The 19,247-nt window shown below is 53.4% G+C and overlaps 8 protein-coding genes across 8 annotated transcripts; 6 read left to right on the top strand and 2 right to left on the bottom strand.

Moving 5' to 3' along the window:
- Positions 1 to 101: 101 nt before the first annotated feature.
- Positions 102 to 1,556, top strand: AYO21_11567 (guanine deaminase; the record flags this gene model as incomplete). Its single annotated transcript, XM_022661455.1, has 1 exon — positions 102 to 1,556. One exon carries the CDS (start codon positions 102 to 104, stop codon positions 1,554 to 1,556), a length of 1,455 nt encoding a protein of 484 aa, XP_022506237.1.
- A 1,107-nt stretch (positions 1,557 to 2,663) lies between these two features.
- On the top strand, positions 2,664 to 3,845 carry AYO21_11568 (hypothetical protein; the record flags this gene model as incomplete). Its single annotated transcript, XM_022661456.1, has 3 exons — positions 2,664 to 2,733; positions 2,939 to 3,006; positions 3,075 to 3,845. 3 exons carry the CDS (start codon positions 2,664 to 2,666, stop codon positions 3,843 to 3,845), a joined length of 909 nt encoding a protein of 302 aa, XP_022506238.1.
- Positions 3,846 to 5,306: 1,461 nt separating this feature from the next.
- On the top strand, positions 5,307 to 7,072 carry AYO21_11569 (hypothetical protein; the record flags this gene model as incomplete). Its single annotated transcript, XM_022661457.1, has 2 exons — positions 5,307 to 6,225; positions 6,288 to 7,072. 2 exons carry the CDS (start codon positions 5,307 to 5,309, stop codon positions 7,070 to 7,072), a joined length of 1,704 nt encoding a protein of 567 aa, XP_022506239.1.
- Positions 7,073 to 7,782: 710 nt separating this feature from the next.
- On the top strand, positions 7,783 to 9,407 carry AYO21_11570 (hypothetical protein; the record flags this gene model as incomplete). Its single annotated transcript, XM_022661458.1, has 4 exons — positions 7,783 to 7,830; positions 7,880 to 7,949; positions 8,010 to 8,443; positions 8,496 to 9,407. 4 exons carry the CDS (start codon positions 7,783 to 7,785, stop codon positions 9,405 to 9,407), a joined length of 1,464 nt encoding a protein of 487 aa, XP_022506240.1.
- Positions 9,408 to 10,187: 780 nt separating this feature from the next.
- Positions 10,188 to 11,105, bottom strand: AYO21_11571 (hypothetical protein; the record flags this gene model as incomplete). The annotated part of the gene is made up of 1 exon (XM_022661459.1): positions 10,188 to 11,105. One exon carries the CDS (start codon positions 11,103 to 11,105, stop codon positions 10,188 to 10,190), a length of 918 nt encoding a protein of 305 aa, XP_022506241.1.
- A 1,893-nt stretch (positions 11,106 to 12,998) lies between these two features.
- On the top strand, positions 12,999 to 14,721 carry AYO21_11572 (hypothetical protein; the record flags this gene model as incomplete). The annotated part of the gene is made up of 2 exons (XM_022661460.1): positions 12,999 to 13,876; positions 13,932 to 14,721. The coding sequence occupies 2 exons, from the start codon at positions 12,999 to 13,001 to the stop codon at positions 14,719 to 14,721; spliced, it is 1,668 nt and encodes a 555-aa protein (XP_022506242.1).
- A 237-nt stretch (positions 14,722 to 14,958) lies between these two features.
- AYO21_11573 (hypothetical protein) lies at positions 14,959 to 16,399 on the bottom strand (the record flags this gene model as incomplete). Its single annotated transcript, XM_022661461.1, has 4 exons — positions 14,959 to 15,683; positions 15,817 to 15,899; positions 16,017 to 16,228; positions 16,298 to 16,399. The coding sequence occupies 4 exons, from the start codon at positions 16,397 to 16,399 to the stop codon at positions 14,959 to 14,961; spliced, it is 1,122 nt and encodes a 373-aa protein (XP_022506243.1).
- Positions 16,400 to 17,454: 1,055 nt separating this feature from the next.
- Positions 17,455 to 18,930, top strand: AYO21_11574 (hypothetical protein; the record flags this gene model as incomplete). The annotated part of the gene is made up of 8 exons (XM_022661462.1): positions 17,455 to 17,854; positions 17,918 to 18,174; positions 18,225 to 18,252; positions 18,309 to 18,377; positions 18,429 to 18,469; positions 18,537 to 18,568; positions 18,635 to 18,804; positions 18,875 to 18,930. The coding sequence occupies 8 exons, from the start codon at positions 17,455 to 17,457 to the stop codon at positions 18,928 to 18,930; spliced, it is 1,053 nt and encodes a 350-aa protein (XP_022506244.1).
- Positions 18,931 to 19,247: the final 317 nt, after the last annotated feature.

Genomic DNA, 19,247 nt, shown 5'->3' on the forward strand with positions numbered 1-19,247 from the left:
TTACGGCTTCATCCGTCGCTCATGGGACTGATGCCCTGCGAGTCTAGACGTCGGTACCGAGTGCTTAACTAAACCACGCAGTCCTTTATGATCTAACCGTCATGGAAGGCCCCTTTGCGTACTACGGTACCCTGATACACTCCCGGACCACGTCAGATATCGAGATCCTCACCGACACGCTGATCATAGTCGATGACACCGGCAAGATAAGTCACATCTATCCACAGTTCGAGCCTGAAAACGGACGAAGTCTAGAGGATAGCATTGGATCATTGCTCAACCGACCCGACACTCAACTACCCGTCGTTCGCTTAGAGTCACCCAGCCAATTCCTCGTTCCGTCCTTCATCGACACCCATGTCCACGCACCTCAATTCTCCATGCGCGGTCTCGGCCAAGGCCTCCATATTCTGGAGTGGTTGGATCAAATCACCTTCCCACACGAAGCTAAGTTCCGCGACACCGACTACGCAAGGCAGGTTTACTCGAGATGTGTCGATCTGGGTCTCCGCCAGGGCGTGACCACGGCGTGCTACTTTGGCAGCCTGCACACGCCAGCGACCAAGATCCTCGTGGATGTGTGTCTCGAAAAGGGCCAGCGGGCGTTTGTGGGGAAGACGTGCATGAATAACCCTGACACCAACCCGGCGTATTACCGGGAAGACACTGCGGACGCGGTGGCTGGAACTCAAGAGGTGATTCGGCATTGTCGAGCCGTCGATGAGAGAGGCGACATGGTCAGGCCCATCCTGACGCCGCGGTTTGCAATAAGTTGCACCTCAGAGTCTCTGACAGAGCTAGGAAAACTGGCCAAGGAGCACGAGCATGCTTATGGAGTCGGACAAGGCGTCCCGAACCAAACGCACTTTTGTGAAGCTCAACAAGAGATCGACACCACGTTAAATCAGTACAAGGGATTTACCTGCGAAGCCGACTTGTACGCACACTATGGGCTGTTTGACCACAACTCGGTGCTCGCACACTGCACACTGCCCAGCGAAGCTGACCAGGCCAAGATCAAGCAACAAGGCTGTGGAATCGCCCATTGTCCGGCGTCCAACACCACCGTCGGCGGCGGATTCATGGCCGCCCCGATCCGCAAACTCCTGTCCGACGGGGTCAAGAAGATCGGCCTGGGCACCGACTCGGGAGGTGGCTTCTCATGCAGCATCATGGACGCCATGCGCCTGGCCGTGATCGTGGGCAACGCACGCGAGATGATCTCGGGAGGGAAAGAAGAGCGATTGAAGCTGGACGAGATCTTCTACATGGCGACGCTGGGCGGAGCTAGAGTGCTGCGGATGGATGACCGGGTCGGCTCGTTCGAGGTGGGAAAACAGTTCGACGCGCTTTTGGTGGACATGAGCGATCCTCCTCCTCACCAAGGTGAGTCTATTTACGCGGGAGTGCACACCATGATGGACGGCGAAAGCCGAACCGCCCAAGGGATCAGACAGGTCTGGGAGAAATGGGTCATGACGGGGGACGATAGGAACTTGACGAAAGTGTGGGTGGGTGGGAGAACCAAGAAGGACATAACGCACGGAAAATCGTGAATAGGGATTGCGGGTCATTGCTATGCGACCTCTGTGATAGAAAAGAAGGTACCATGGTCATCACAGACATGATTCAGGGGACTCGTTACAGGTAGGCCAGCCTAGTGAACACTCCTCTGATACTCTTGTTGGTGCAGCCTTGTCCGTCCCTTTTTGGAACGCATCGAACCCCACGCGGGGTTGCGGGGTGACTGCCCAGGCGTGCCAGGGTAGAAGAGGAGGGGCACGATGAGATGTGATATTCTGGACATTGGACATGACTTCGGCAGTTGACACGAACAGGAACCAGACAAGACCCATGTCCAGACACGATGTAGGTTGTGAGGGTGTCTGGTGTCTCGTCTATGCCATCTACTACCTGGCCCTGAAAATGATCTCCCCGTCTTTCGAGCTATCGACAACTCGCACCTATCATGTACCTAGGTAGGTAACCCCGGTAGGTAGCCTGGTAAGTAACTCCTGAAGACCCGTCCGTTCTTCGTTCCCTGCATGATCGATCCGTCACCATCGCCATCATTCTCCAGCCATTGCTACCTACTACCTACCACCTACAAGCAAGCACAAGCACTAGCACTACACTAGCACCGCGGGACCCCGAGGGGTTCTTCGCAAACGAAACATGGGGCATTCGCTCTTTTTGGAGAACGGCCACGGTGACGATGTGTCGAAAGAGAGAGAGAGAGAGAGAGGTGCAAAAATGCGGAGACTTGGGTACTATCTCCCTAGCTGGGTACATACGTACATACGTACCTACATGCCTACTTTTAGGGAGGTGGGTGGTAGGTATGTTCATATATCTAATGTAGGTAAGCGGGTAAGTAACTCCGTTCATGACCCCTGGGATACTAAGCTCCAGCCAGGGTTTGGACAGCCAGCCGACATCTTACAAAAACGCAGGTCCTGTCTCAAGTATCTTTTCAGACAATACCCCTCAGGCTCAGGCTCAGGCTCGAGAGCGTGAAGGACTTATTTTATTATCGAGTGAACAAGTGAACTACTTTCATGCTTTCTCGGACCACGATACACGATACGATTCGAACAAAATATCAACGTCGTCACCAGCTCCGGATCCAGGTCCAGGTCCGGGTGTTATAAGGTACAATAACAATGGAGGCCGAACTCGCCGAGCTCAAGGCCGAAGTCAAGCGTCTTCACGCGAAGCTGCAAAAGGTCGAAGGTAAGTTACTCGGAAAACAAATACAAAAGGACACGATGTAGTGTTCCCTTTATGTCGTTGACACTTATGCTTCCCGCCCCTCAAAAAAAGCAAAGATTGCAGAGGCAAACAACAAGGGAAGAAAAACTGGGTAATAAAAAAAGGGGGATGACACACTACAGTCCGTTGACTTTCGAACACCATGTCTGATTATCGGTGTTTTTAGACGAGGCGGAAATCCGCAAGGTCCATTTCAAATACGGGTATTATATCGACAAGTGTCTCTATAATGAGGTCAGTATTTGCCCCTTCCCTGGCTAGAATCGAGTCACTTTGTGAAAAAGACAATATATACATCGCAGAACAAACAGACACATATGACGACAAAGAGAGACCAGAACAAATCTAACGCACCCACCCAGGTCGTCGACATGTTCTCCAACCACCCTGACGCGTACGTCGAGTTTCTCGGCTCGCGCTACCGACGCAAGGAGGGCATCCGACGGCTCTACATCGGACGGTTCCAGACGCACTTCGTCAAGGGCCGCAACGGCCCCGTGTACGGCTTCCTGCTCGACCACCCAATGATGCAGGAGATTGTGGACGTGGACGCGACGGGGACGCGGGCGTGGGCGCGGATCCGCGCGCTCATGTCGGCGGGCACGCACCAGTCGATCCAGGAGGAGCACCCGCGCGGCCACGCCCAGTGGTGGGAGGGCGGCGTGTACGAGAACGAGTACATCAAGGAGGACGGCGTGTGGAAGCCCTTCCGCTACCGCTACTTCCCCTTCTGGCACGCCGACTTTGAGCGCGGCTGGGCCCACACCAAGAAGAACTACATCCCCTGGCCGACCAAGACGTTTCCAGAAGATCCTCTCGGCCCGGACGAGCTGCTCGAGCAGAAGATGCTGTGGCCCGACACGCGCGTCGTGCCGTTCCATTACCCGCATCCGGTGACCGGGAGGATGGTCAAGGATGACGACCTGCGCGCCCCAAAGTACGGCGAGGACGTGAGTACGAGCTTGCCGCCGTTGAGTATTGCGTTGCCCAAGGATCAGCAGGAGAAGGAGGCCGAGGAGGCGAAGAAGGTGGTGGCAGAGAATGGTGAGATTGCCGACACCACACCTGCGTAAAAACCATGATTTTCCGATTCTATCTGGACAGGATAACGGGGGTGATGTTCTATCCTAGGGAGCTGTGTTAGATGCGAACAGCGAGCGAAAGAGATTGGTCTACCCCTAACCTACCCTACCCTACCCAATTGTGATTGTGATAAGGTAACGTATCCAGAAATAGGCGAAGTTTACAAGATATGTGGATCTACGAATACGCAGGATCTATGCCTCCCTGCCTACATATTTCGGTATCTAATCAACCTATCTATCTCAAAATCTATACCCTCTTGAAGCCCACTAGTTAAGCAATAAAAGGCACCCACTTCAACAGCATATCATAAGCATCGGTGTACTCGGTATAAATATCGTCACGCTCAATAGTGACTAGTCTCACTCAACTGGATGTAATGCAATCCGAGACATAAACCCAAGGGCATTTGACTTTGACCCGTTGACTCTTTGACTCATGTACCAATTGACAAACAGCCTGACAACGATGAACCGGGGCCGGGTGGAAATAGACCTAATTAGCTAACCCATGTCCCTATCTGCACAGAGAGTGTAAACGCCGCGCCCATAACGGCCATATGAGAAACGCCACCTCCCCCAGGTTTCGAAAGTCAACTGGCCCCCAGACCCCCGAAGACGCTAGGGTTCTCCTCCGACCTGTCGCTCTCTAGGCTGGTCAGAGAAAGAGAGGTGTGTGTGTGTGTGTGTGTGTGTGAGTGAGAGGCTTAAGAGGGACGAAGTGTGCGGACATGGCAGACTTTCCCGAATCTGATAATGGATTTTGACATCTATATTACCCCTCTCTCCCTTACTCAACGCGGAGATTAGAAACCCCCAAAAATCGAGGAATGGGGAAGCGCATAAGACGGGACGCAGGGAGGAGGGGGAATAGGTAGTATCGAAAGCGAATCCTGTGGTCGGTCGGTCGGTAGGTCCGTTTGTAGGGGACACTCGAACTCGCGCTTGTCGGCAGTTGCATTTTCCATCTCGCCCACATGCCAAATCGGGCGAGGTGAGAGAATACCGACCGAATACGGTATTACAGGGTGCCGCTACACCGAATGCTACTACCTAGGAGCCATACAAGACATGCAAAACCCGATTTACATAGGTAAGATAGGTAGTGGCGAGTATTATTACTACTAGCACGTAGAAATACACAGTCGGGGCACAAAAGGGGATGAAAGTCGACGTCCATTCATCCTTATACTACATACATACATACATATACACCTAAGGACATCTACATATCTATAGATCGACATACACCCTAGGACCATAAGGCAGACGGAGAATGGATTGGATCTAACAAAGGATCTAGAGGAGGTGTACCGGAAACAGAGAGGAGGGGAATATAGAAGAAGGGACAGGCACATCAGGCCAGAGAGCACAAAGATCATATACATATACAATCCAATCCCCCCCACCCTTTCTGACATCCCGTCAACAACCTCGCGCACTCCTGCCATAATGGCACACATCTTCGACCTCGCCCCCAAACTTGTGGCAAGAAACTACAAGGACGGCATCAAAGCCACCGACCAGGTCCAGTACCCCGCCACGGGCGTGTTCCAGGGCTTCAACAAACCGTCGCGCATCGAGGGCGACGTGTTCGACCTGGAATTCAGTGGTAAAATCCCGCCCGAGATCGACGGGACCTTTTACCGCGTGCAACCGGACCACCGGTTCCCGCCCGTCTTCGAGGACGACATCCACTTCAACGGCGACGGGAGCGTGACGGCGATCCGGATCCAAAACGGGCACGCCGACTTCAAGCAGCGCTATGTCCGGACGGATCGTTACATGGCCGAGACGAGCGCGAGAAGAGCGCTGTTCGGGAGGTACAGAAACCCCTTCACGGACAATGAGACGGTCAAAGGGGTGGTGCGGACCGCGGCAAACACCAACATCACCTTCTGGCGCGGCGTCTTGCTGGCGAGCAAGGAGGACGGCCCCCCGTACATCATGGACCCCGTCTCTTTGGAAACAATCGGCCGGTACGATTTCGAGGGACAGATCCTCACACCCACCTTCACGGCCCATCCCAAGTTCGACCCCGACACGGGAGAAATGCTGTGCTTTGCGTACGAGGCCGGCGGGGACGGCCACGACGGCTCCAATGACATTGTGGTGTGGACCATCGACAAGGATGGGAAGAAGACCGAGGAATGTTGGTACAAGGCCCCGTTTTGCGGAATGATTCACGACTGTGGCGTCAGTAAGAATTACATGGTGTTGCCGTTGACACCGATCAAGTGGACAGGCATCGAGACGTTAAAGGGCGGAGGGAACCACTGGGCCTGGGATCCCAATGAGGATCAGTGGTATGGCGTTGTTCCCAGAAGAGGAGGCAAGTCGGAAGACATTGTCTGGTTTCGAGCTGACAATGGTGAGTGCGTTCAAACATACCTGTCAAAGTCTGACTTGTCTGAGCATTTACCTCCTGAACAGGGTTCCACGGACATATCGCGGGATGCTATGAGAACGAAGACGGCCACATCGTTTTCGACCTCACAGTCGCTGATGGCAATGTCTTCTTCTTCTTCCCACCTCTCGGCGAGGCTGAGGGTCCCCTGGCCAAGCGCAATCAACTGAGCAGTCCGACCACCCGATGGATATTTGATCCTAGAGCAAAGTCAGGAACACGGGTGACGCCCGCCGAAACCTGGATGACAAACGGCGAGTTTTCTCGAATCGACGACCGATTCGTGACCAAAAAGTACAACCACTTTTGGCAAGCCAAAGTCGACCCGACGAAGCCTTATGATTTTGCAAAGTGTGGACCACCAGCAGGCGGCTTGTTTAACTGTCTCGGCCATTACAGCTGGGATGACAGGACCGAAGACGTCTTCTTCGCGGGACCGACGGCGACCTTCCAAGAACCCACATTCATCCCCAAGGACGGAGGTTCCGAGGGAGAGGGATATCTCATCGCCCTGCTCAACCAACTCGACGTCCTTCGAAACGACATTGTGATTATGGATGCGCTCGACGTGGCCAAAGGACCGCTAGCGGTGATCCACTTGCCATTCAAGCTGAAGCTAGGCTTACACGGCAATTTTGTCGACCATAGAGACATCGATGAATGGCAGAAGAGACGGTCCGAATCCGGCGATATTGGGCCGGCCCAGCCAGCCAAAGAGCCTTTACCCTGGCAGATCCGCCAGAGGGAGCAGGGTCAGAGTGAGCAGAATGGAGTCAATGGTGCTGGATCGAATGGCGTACATGGTGGATAGTAATGCACAAGTTCGAACATTCCGGCACAGAAGCTCGATATAGGCGCATATTTCCTGGAACAGAACATATGAAGCTTGTCTCTTTATCTAGTGCATGCCGTCTCGTAATGCTGGATTTGTCGGAGGAGCACCGGTGTCGTCTGACCTGAAGTTCTGCGGTCAGCAACGGCATAACGATTCCTCCTACGTCCGTACTCCGGCGGCCGAGTATGGAAAAGATTCTCTAATGAGTGACTGGGAAAGCTCAGGTTCGTCTTCTGAAGGTCTCTGTAAGCCGACAACCTGTCTACAGGCATGCTCAAGCCAGGTCCACCCCCGGATCGAGGTTCGTTGTGGAGGGATAGATATGGAGTGCTCGCTGCCATTCAAACGAACTGCCGCTTCGGGGGAGGACGAGGCTATGCGCTACCAAAAACCCGCAGTCAGCCCCCGCCATCCTGGGATCGAACAAGGAATACGAGGTTCTAGATCTTGTACAAGCACTCGTATGTCGGGGATCCCCCACTGGGGGCGCGGCAACTTCGGGTGCCTCTTCCGATGGGACAGATGCTAGGCGTATCTCCGTCCATATCGGCAGTTACATCTGTGTAGAATGTTCTTGACGATTAGAAATTGACATGCGTGGCCTCCATTCCCCTGTATTGACAACTATCGACAATCTCGTCTGAAGCAACACGAAAAACCATCTCATCGATTGCGAATAAGCCAAAATGGGTTCCACGGGCAAGATAGAGACAAGGCTGTTCATCAATGGCAAGGTATGTTAAATCCTCAATGATGCCAACGATGGTATTGATGTCGGTATAGTTCGTCGAGTCTTCGGACGGAAAGACGTTCCCTATCAGGTCACCAGCGACGAGGGAAGTTGTCGCTGAAGGTACATAACCAACTTCCAAGTGCAAATACAATGCAAATGCAATGCTGATCTCCCATTTAGTGTACGAAGCCAGCGAAAAGGACACCGATGCCGCTGTAGCTGCCGCCAAAGCAGCCTTTCCAGCATGGTCTGCTCTCTCTCCTGCCGACAGAGGTGTGTACATGAAAAAACTGGCAGCCCTGTTGGTCGAAAGTGGTGAGGAATTTTCTCGACTAGAGGCTCTTTCGATGGGTCGGCCGGTGTCGACGTATTACGACAATCATGCCGCTGCAAGCACCTTTGAGCATTATGCGGAGGCTGGATATGATGCCCAGGGTGTCAGCAGCTTGAATACCCCAGGTTTTGTCAACATGACATTCAAGCAGCCGTACGGGGTTGTCGCCGCCATCATCCCCTGGAACGTTCCGCTCTTATTCTTCGCAAGCAAGGTCGCCCCGGCTCTTGCAGCCGGAAACACTGTTGTCTTGAAGAGCAGCGAGAAAGCGCCCCTAACGGTATGTGAAGCCTGCAATCGACCAAGAGCTTTGCTGACACTCGGCCCCTCAGTCCGCGAAAGCTGCCACTCTGATCGAGAAAGCAGGGTTCCCTCCAGGAGTCATCAACGTTCTATCCGGACATGGGCAGACGTCAGGAGCCATACTATCATCACACATGGACGTCCGAGCCCTCAGTTTCACAGGGTCGTGCCGAACTGGTCGGCTCATCCAGGCCGCAGCAGCAAAGTCCAATCTGAAGCATGTCGTCCTCGAGTTGGGTGGCAAGTCACCTGCCATTATATTTGACGATTGTGATCTCGAAGATGCCGTCCAGGAGACCAAATTTAGCATTCAATTCAACAGTGGCCAAGTGTGCATGGCCAACAGCAGAATTTATGTCCAAGACACCTTCGCCGATAAATTCATCGAGGCGTTCAAGGAGCAGTTTGCCAAAGTATCGGCCGGCGACCCCTTGGACGCCAACACCAACCATGGTCCACAGGCTGATTCGGTGCAATACGACACGGTGCACAAATATATCGCAGCTGGAAAGTCGGCTGGGAAACTGGCTCTTGGTGGCACACCAGATGTGCCGGGTCTTGCAGAGTCGAACCAGCAAGGTTATTTTGTGCCCCCGACAATCTTCCTGCACACTCCGGAAGATGCCACAATAATGAAAGAGGAGATCTTCGGACCTGTTGTGAATATCAATACATTCAAGACGGAGGAGGAAGTGATTGCCAAAGCCAATGATAGCGAATTCGGTCTGTACGCCGCGGTTTACACCAAGGACATCAACCGAGCCATGAGATTTGCAAAGGCATTAGAAGCAGGCACAGTTGCCGTCAACTGCACCAGTCCCACGACAGCAAAAGACATGCCATTCGGTGGCTACAAGAGTAGTGGCTCGGGGCGGGAAGGTTTCGGACACAGTCTGAACAATTTCCTCGAGACCAAAACAGTATTGATCAAGATCAAGTGATGCTGATTTCATCAGCTTGCCTTCCTGGCGATGCTGCAGTTAGCTAGACATAGACAATCCGTGTGGGAAAGAGTGTATCCGAGCTCAACAGAGATGGGTGTGTCCATGGTGCTATTCGCTGCCTGATAAGTCCCAAGTATACTGCTAAGCGCGCGGCTGGAAGGATCTGATCATGTTTCCAGTTTTGCCGCATTGGTCTCCATGAAGAGTCAACAAGCTCCCACTCCTTAGCCTAGGGATACGCACCTGAAATGGCATCCAGCCGGACAACGTATTCTTTTGAAGAACAGCTGATCGAGATCACGCACTTCACCTTGAGTAATGAACGTTAGGTAGAACAAAAATCGATGTAGAAGGAATAGCGCTTAAGAAAGCCCGGTTTAGATCCTCCAAGCCGAGTCGTTCGGCCAGATGCTTCGTTTTGTCGGATGCCCCGAAGCAATGAGAAGGTGAGTTTTGAGGGCAAGGTTTGTAAATCAGGAGACATGTGGTGTTTCGATGCAAGCTTTGTACTAACTCCTTCGTCGCGTCGCCACGACGCGGTTAATACTGGGAGAAAGACCAAGAGTAGAACATGAGGAAAAATACGGTTCACATAATCGAAGAAGAAGGACTGAGGCTCTCATTGCGGGTATCGCTAGCCTTATTGCACAAATCATGGCCATATCTCCCACAGATATGGTCAGCCAGAATCACTCTTTTTGCAACCTCTTCGGTGCACAGAGGGAAGGCCAATAACTCTTGATCTTCCATAGTTGAGGGGATCGAAATATTTGAACTCTATTCGTAAAGTTCCGGGCTCTCTGTGGCAACGACCGGATTTCTTCGTGAGTCCCGTGCGCGTTGGTTCCTGTCGAGGATGTCTCGAAGTTGGGACTCTGCGCTTACCGCCCGGTTGGGTTGCCCATGAACCCAAGGGACGAAACTGTGTAATTCCATTCTAGGAATCAAGAATTGCAATCTTTCCAGGAGGCTGGTGGGCGGAGGTGGACAGGGAGTAGCAGGCCCCTCGAAAAGCCCACTGTCGTCAAAACTGTAGAGTGGATAGTGGCGGCCTCCTTCTGAAACTACGGGCGGATCAGAGACGGTAACTGCATTCGCTCCAGCAGACAGGTATGTCTCTGATACAACCGCATTCGTCGCCCTGGACGGCATTTCTTCGATTTCGTGTTCCGCTGCAGAGCTCTGAAGCAAACGGCGCGACGCGCGTGATAGCTCAGGGTGCGCAAGCCGCCCATGGTCTTCAATGACTGGTGCCACCTCCGATAGAATCGCCGGTGCCGAAGTATGACGAATCGAACCTGTTCCCGGCCTTGAGGGACCTGCTCCCGGGGTTTCGCTCCGCATGCGCCTCGTGCGCGGGACAGCTTGTAGCCGCTCAAGTAAGCCGTATGCGGCGGAGCCAGTGTGACTTCCCTCGATGAGACTTGCATCTTCTCTGACGATAATGACATCGTCGGCGGCGGCGGCCAGGCGTTCGTTGCTTGCGCTCGCCTCGGCCACGGCCTGTAAAGGACTGCTCATTGCCCTGATCTCGCCCTGGGGAGGCAAGTGGCTGTCATGCTGATCTGCCAGCACTAGCCTGCTCCTCCCAAATATCTCAGATATTGCATTAATGTCTTCTTCAATGTCCTCTTCAATGGCCGCCATAATCCCCCGAAAGCTGAACTCGTGAGCAGGGGGCAACTCGTTATTCATGATGCCCTGTTTTGACCTCGGCCGTGGGGGATGGATCTGGAGGGAGGCATCGTTGGAGTGAACACGCACGAGGAGGGGTGGTGAAGGGATAGTTGTAGTCGAACTGCGACCCCCAATCGACGGGGTTGGAATGTGCCTGTTTAGGCTTGAGCGAGATGCATTGAGCTGGTGGAAGTGCAGGCCGGTCGGTAGAGGAGAGACATTGCTTCGGTCACTTCGTAGGTAGCTCGAAGAGGGCGGGAGAGACCTTGATCCAGGACGTGGAGGAGTGGAAAGAAAAGCCCATTGCCCTCCAAAGCGGCCCGACGACGTGTCTGTTCGAGCATCCATATCCCGGGATCTCAAGATAAACAACGCATCATCGAAATCACTGTCGTATGAGACAAAACCAACCTTCAGATACGCTGCGAGGGCATTGAGTTCAGCAACGGAGAGGATGCGTGCCGATGGGCTCTCGCATTGATTTTTGCAACCCAAAGACCAGGTATCGTGGCATGCAGGATATGGAATAGAGCCGCCGATGGCAGTACAGCCCAACTACTTACATGCCGACGAGTACAAGACGAGGTATAGAGCGAAGGAGCAGCAAGGCGACGTTGCAAGGCGGGAGGGTTTTAGACAAAGTTCTGGCGTGGCTGCGTTTCATTTGTCGGGACAAGAAATCAGTGTCTCCCAAACTGGCGTCATCCAACCCTAATTCTCGGTTTACCACCTCTGCTTTCTACGAGGTATTCATTTTGTGTTGGTGATAAGTTGTGACTCGTCGAGTTTCAGTCCTTGATACTCTAAATACTGAATCCTGAGAGATCCTGTATCCCGAGGACGACAGCTACCAGGACGAGATGCCCACCCTTCAGCCCAAACCTGAAGCTGACCTTGTACAACTGTCAAGCCAGATCCTATTTTACTGCGAAGGACTATGAGAGACGTCCTCCCTACCTCCACGGAGGATTGTCATTGTAACCTGACCACTCGAGAAGACACACAGTTCTCCGGGGTATCCTCCTTGTAATGTCGCCGAACGGATGTACTCCAAAGCCACAACATCGTCAGCAAGGGTAGCAGACAGAAGCAGGCAGAAGCAGAGAAATAACCAAAATGGAGCTGAAGTTGCTAGCTCTCACGAAAAAGGAAGCTCGTTCCCAAAGCCTTGAGACATCCTTTAGCGGAAAGAGGATACAGAGATGGGTGAATCTCTTACCCGAGTAAATGCATTCAACAGCGTTTTCTTGCGCACTTTGAGGGCTTCAAGACTATGTCTACCTCATATCTACCCACTGCTCACCAAAATCTGATGCCGCACAGTCCCCGACTCCTGCCATCTCCGACTTACTCGTCTACTAGAGATTATCTGATATGTCTCGAAGGATCAGGAGACTCCGGAATCAGTAGCAAGCTTGTCAAATCGATCAGGACTGATGAGCCACGTGTAGATCGATCGCAGGCCCCGTGGAGCAGGCTGAGCCAAGGACTGGTCAAGCGGTCTCGCAAGCTGCCCCATTGGTACCTTTTCTCAATGGATACTCCTCAATGCAGCATCCCATGCTGTCCTGGACTCGTCGGTTAGCAGCGTTGCAACCCATTGCCGACACCAGCTTGTTCTTTTCTCCCAGGTATTTGCTTGGTCACTGGTGGCCCCTCTATTCGTCAAAGTGCCTCAAGCTTTCCGCAAGCTTCCCACAAGCTTCATGCAAGCTCCTGCAAGCTTCCACAAGGTTACCCTGGGACGAATAGCAATGCCTCTGTTGCGAGTCACACCTGAACTTTCCGTAAGCTCCAGACACCCAGTGCAGTGGTACAAGAGCTCGAAACTCTCCTCCAAGTTTCTATCATGCCTCCTCCATTACCATTTGGTCCTCTCTCTCTAGGACTGACCTTGATAGAGGAAGCATTATGTACTTCCCTGTGGCTCTCTTAGCTGTGCTTCCAGCCCTGGCAGCCTCGTCGCCTACCCCGCGACAACGGCGCCAGACCAGCACAAACTCGTCTTCGGGTCTTCTCACCGACATCAACATCATCCAGCAGTACTGGGGTCAGATCACGCCATATGCGGACAACGCTGAGGACTACTTTGGAGTCAGCGATGTTGGTCTACCAGATGGATGTCAGGTCGAGCAGGCTCATCTCCTGCAGCGCCATGGAGCTCGCTTCCCCGGCGGAACTTTTGACGACGGGCCCAACAATGCCAACTTCGCGGCAAAGGTCATGAACTGGACACAAGCCAATTCTTCGTCCCAATTTACCGGGCCCCTCAACTTCTTGAATTCTTACCGTTATGACCTCACACGAGATTTTCTCACGGGCATTGGTGCTTCGCAGTCCTTTATGGCCGGTGTTACTTTCTGGAATCGATATGGTCGTACTCTGTATAACGCTACCCAGGGCCAGGTCGCATACAATGCAACTTTCGCCAACGGGACCAGTCGGCCCAAACTGACCCTGAGGACAACGAGTCAGTCTCGGATCGAGAATACACAGATCAGTTGGGCACTGGGGTTCTTCGGACCCAGTTACCAGTTCACTCCAGACCCAACCCTTGCTAATTTCACCAACCCATTCGACCTCGTGGTCATCCCAGAGGGGGGAACCGAGAATAACACCCTAGCGTCGTACGATTCATGTTTCAATGATTTCGACCCAGTCACTGGGTACCTGGGAGATCTGGATCTGTTGAGCTATTTGCCTCTTTACCTGTCAGACGCCCAAAGTCGCCTATCCCAGTATCTTCCAAGCGGGTTTAACCTGACACTCAACGACACGTACGCCATGCAGTAAGTCAAGCCTGTGTTTTGTATTCAAAATCTCCTCACACTCACCTCCAAACAGGAGCATCTGCGCGTACGAGTCCAACTATCTAGGCCAATCTGATTTTTGCACCCTCTTCACCGAGGACGAATGGTCTGGGTTCGAGAGCACGCTCGACATCGAGTACTACTACGACTACTCGTACGGCAACCCAACGGGAAGGGCACAAGGTATCGGGTATCTGCAGGAGCTGCTAGCGCGGTTGCAGAACCAGTTCATCACGGTTTCCAACTCGAGCGTGAACAGCAGCCTGACCAACAATTCCAAAACGTTCCCGCTAGGCCAGAAATTCTATGCTGATTTCTCGCACGACGACATTATCATCTCGGTGCTCACGGCGGCGTCCCTCGACTACCTCCGCGACCCGCCATCACTCACAGAATACCCGCCAAACCCCAACCGGCACTTCATCCTGTCACACTTGACGCCGTTCTCCGCGCGACTGGTGACGGAGGTGATCGGATGCGGCTCTGGCAATCCAGCGCCCAAGAATGCGTCGCAGACGCAATACTACCCGACCCAGTACGGGTACAACCCAAGCAACGCTACGCACAAGTTCATCCGCATGCGGCTGAACAACGGCATCCTGCCACTGTCGACGATCAGGGGGGGCTACTGCGGCAACCGACCTGACGGCATGTGTCCGCTGAGCTCATTCTTGACGAGCCAGGCCAGCTCCTACGAGGCGAGCAACTATGACTACGTCTGTTTCGGAAACTACACCATCGACTTCCCGAATAATGGCACCGACTATGATGGGACACTGTTCAGCGGGAGCGCCAAACAGAACGGAGGGTTGAGGAAGTGGTGAGGATAGGGCCCTCATAATCACAGAGACTATAAGCCCATAGCGTCGGCCCCCAGTACTGTGAAGCAGTTTACGCAGAGGCGAGTGAACATGTACATAGGCACTCGCAGTATATACGATGCGTCCGCCAAAGGATGATAATGAAATGACGATAAGGATAATCACAGCACAGACGAGGGCATGTATTGACTGACAGATTTTGGGATCTTTGTTCGCGCATTCTTTTTCTAATTGTGTGTGCTACAGCATATCCGGTGTGATGACATTACTCTGCAGACCGTCGATCAAGACCTCGCGCATGGTCTGGGCGCTCTTGACCCGGATGTCGACGAAGCTCTGGGGGCTGTAGAAGGCGGTGTGCGGGGTGACGACCATCCTGCCGACGAGCCACTCCTCCTTGTCGCGGTAGGCCTTTATGAGGGGGTGGACGGCGTCCTCCGGGATGGGTTCCTGGGGGAGGACGTCGAGGCCGACGCCGGCGAGGATGCCCTCGCGCAGGGCGCGCTCGAGCGCGTCGAGCTGCAGCACCTCGCCGCGGGCGGTGTTGACCAGCACGGCGCCACGAGGCATCAGCTTGACGAGGTCCCAGCCGATCATGCCGCGGGTCTCGCGGGTGCAGGCGCAGTGGATGCTCAGGGTGGTGCTGCGGCGGAACAGCTCTGCTATGTCCTTTGTGCGCTCGATGCCGAGGGCCTTGTCGACCCCGTTGGGCAGGTACGGGTCGTAGAAGAGGACGTTCCACCCGAACGCGCGGGCGCGGAGGCACGCAGCGGTCCCGATCCGGCCCAGCCCCAGGATCCCAAACACCGCCTGCGGCTGTTGGATGCGCGAGATCAGTGGCGTCTCAATGTACATCCACGGCGCGACGTAGGGTTGTCGCTGCCGCTCATGGTGCAGAATGATGCCGCGGCGCAGCGAGAGTGCCAGGGCCAGTGCGTGGTCGGCGATTTCGGCCGTGCCGTAGTCTGTAAACGGCCGTGGCCGTGGCCATGGCCATTGTCAGTCGTAAGGCTCACTGGGACATAGCTGGGCGACCTGAGATGAGAGAAAGGGGGGGAGGGTATGGGATCACAAAGTAAACAGAAAGGGGGCTCGAACCTGGCACGTTGCAGACAGTGACGCCCCTTTTGGCCAATGCGTCCCGGTCCAGTCGATCATACCCGACACCCATCCGGACTATACTACCCACGATCAAAAACCGCTCCCATCACATATCCACAAGGAGGAGACGTGGTTCGTCCGACGGGATTGATGGGAGATACCCTAGCATAGTAGACTTGGAGAGAAAGAAAACTCACACTTTCAACTTTGGGAACAACTCGAGGTCGGCGGCCGTGAAGCCCATTTTCAACACCAGGATCCCGTCCACTTGATCCCTCAGGTCCGTGGGGATGGTCGACCAGGGTTTCGGCGTCGGAGCGCCCACGGGAAACAGAGGCGTCGAGACATAATTCAACTTGTAGGGATGAGGTGGATTTGCCGTGAAGATCTCTTGTTCGACGACGTCGTCCTAGGCGAGCAGAAGAGATCAATTACGGGGAAACATCGAGTGCGCCTTGGACATGAGGATCACACGTACAGGGTAGATACCGTCTGCTTGGATGATTGTATAGGTTGGGACCTCGGGTACTTTGTCTGAGCCGTTGGCTGTGCCGACAAGGTGAGATGCATTCGCCGCCATGACGATCTTGTTCTTTATAATTTTCCCCTGAGCGTCTGAATGAATAGTGACAAGGATTTATGAGTAGACTTGGTGGCACAGAGCAGTCTTGAACTACCAAGAAATACTTGTATGGGAATATAAAATATGGATAGGCTCAAAATGTCGTTGGACTGGAATGAGGGGGATGAGAATCTGGAGAAATGCCCCTGGAGTTGACCGGGGTTGAAGCCGATACAAGACAATCCGATACCGGACATGTTCTTCCGTGTCTCTCTGCCTCTCTTTTCTTTTGTATTTGTCCAATATTCCAAAGACTACAACTTGGCATATCATGTTTGGTTATTGACCTGGTGTAGCGGTCACCTGTTGCCTCTGTATATGATTGTGTCGACCTCTGTCTTTTCTCTGACCCAACGCCTTGGTCATAAAATGAACGAATATTGGTGTTCCTGGCCGACAAGGCTGTAGGCGTACCTTTTTCCACGGAGTATTTTCTCTCCCATTGACGGTCGCAGAGCGGCGAGAGGAGCTCTCACTCTCTCACTCTCTCTCACTCTCAGCAGTGGTCATGACTTTAAGCTCCAAGGCCATGCCAGAGTTCCATGGCTATTGCCTATGGTAGACGGCCGAGTCGGAATTGACTCGTTTAGATGTTGTTGCACCTCACAGTTCAGTGCACGAGGTTTGATGTTCTGCCTGCAGCAATATACCCGCTGTACCTTATGCACAGATACCAGCGAGGGAAAATGCATCGAAGATTCAGGTTCGTGAATGGCCGATATACTCCCCCGTATAAAGGTGCATTTCGGTCTATGTGCTCCACCCTCGTTTAACCGTGGCCGAGGCACTTTTCCGCTTGTCGCATGTGTTCCAAGGATTCAAGACGAGGCAATGAGTAAACAACCTCCGTGATCTGTCATCCGTGCAGGTTTGTGATTGTCAAAGTCTAGTGTGACCGGGAGCTCTTCATTTTTTTATCCATTGGTACAATCTCCTCAACCGAAACAACCACTCTACCCTCATCACCAAAGTTGATTCCATTGAGTGCTGACCATCAAACCAACCAATTAAACATGGCTCCAACATACAAGACGGTGGTCCTCGCCAAACGACCCAAGGACAACATCGTCCCAGGCGAGACCTTCAAAGTTGTCACCGACAACCCGACCCCCTCCGCCGATGATCTCAAGGACGGAGAGGTTCTCTTTGAGACCAACTACCTCAGCATCGACCCTGCCATGCGGGGTTGGCTCAACAACACCCGATCATATATTGCGCCCGTTCAGATCGGAGAGGTTATGCGAGGCGGCTGCATCGGGACCATCAAGGCCAGCAAGAACCCGCAGTTCCCGGTCGGCAGTTTTGCCACAGCCATGGCGGGATGGACCGAGTACAAGATCTGCAAGGCGAACGAGCTGCACAGGGTAGTCGTCCCGAAGGGCGGCAGGCTGACGGATGGAATGAGTGTTCTCGGTATGCAAGCACCGGCTTCGAATTTTGAAGGGTACAATAAGCACTAACACGGGCATCTTCCAGGCGGGACTGGGCTAACCGCTTACTTTGGCATCATCGACGTCGGCAAGGTCAAAGCGGGTGATTTTGTTGTTGTCTCCGGGGCCGCAGGTGCAACGGGCAGTGTCGTCGGTCAGATCGCCAAGCTCAAGGGCGCGACCGTCTTGGGCATTGCGGGCAGCGACGACAAGTGTCGTTGGCTGACCGAGGAATTGGGCTTTGACGGTGCTTTGAACTACAAAGACAAGGACTTTGCAAAGAAGTTCAGGGCTGCGACGAAGGTATTTTCCCCGAATGTTGTGGAAAGGTGGATGATGCTGATCAAGGACAGAACCTGATTGATGTCTACTTTGACAACGGTGAGTGATTGTATTGCGAGGGAAGAGGTTGGTAGTGCTCACAATGTATTTCTCAGTTGGCGGCGAGATCCTCGACATGGCGCTCGCTAGAGCAAAGGAACATGCTCGATTCGTCATGTGCGGCGGTACGTGATCCTCTTGGTCTTCATACACCGGCCATGCTGATAGTTGAACAGGGATCAGTCAATACAACTCGTCCAAGCCTCAAGGACCAAAGGTATGTCCCATGATACAGCATCACCTCCTCTGAGCTAGTCGAGTCAGTCCTAACCAAGCCAATCCAGAACTATCTGATGATCATTTCCATGCGTATCCGGTAAGCTTTTGTCTCCCCTCCTATTCTCGCTGTCTCTGGAATCTATACTAACCGCGCTACGTACAGTATGGAAGGATTCATCGTCTTCGACTACGCCAAAGAATTTCCTCGGGCCTTGAAAGATCTCGCCCAGTGGCTCGCCGAGGGCAAGATCAAGCGGAAAGAGACCATCGTCAAGGGCGGCTTGGACCAGGCCGAGAACGCCCTCAGGGATTTGTACCAGGGGTTGAATACAGGTGAGTCTCGTCTTGGAGCGACATTGGCAACGTGGTCTGTGATGGAGTCTTGTCGCTAACCGGGTCTCAGGCAAGTTGTTGGTCGAGGTCAAGCCCGTCAACGAACAAGTTCGAGCATCGTTGTGATGTGTCACTGTGTCGAACTCGTATATTTATCTACATGTATGGCCCCTGCCCCTGGCTGGTGGGTGGGTGAGGTGATGGGTGATGGATGTGGGTGACTCTGAGTTTGACGTGCCTACCTTGGATACCCCCCCCCCCCCCCCGGGGCCCTCGTCCGCTCGCAGCTCGCAGCTCGCCATACAATCAAAAGTTTACACAATACCCATCTATCCATGCATCTGAGCTGGCTGAACTGCCAGCCCCTCTGTTTTTACATGTCACCTCCAAGCTGGTTTCTTTCTTTCTTTCTTTCTTTCATTTTTGTTTTCTTTTCTCCGTCT

Source organism: Fonsecaea monophora (genome assembly GCF_001642475.1).
Source record: "Fonsecaea monophora strain CBS 269.37 chromosome Unknown Scaff167, whole genome shotgun sequence".
Taxonomy (NCBI): Eukaryota; Fungi; Ascomycota; class Eurotiomycetes; order Chaetothyriales; family Herpotrichiellaceae; genus Fonsecaea; species Fonsecaea monophora.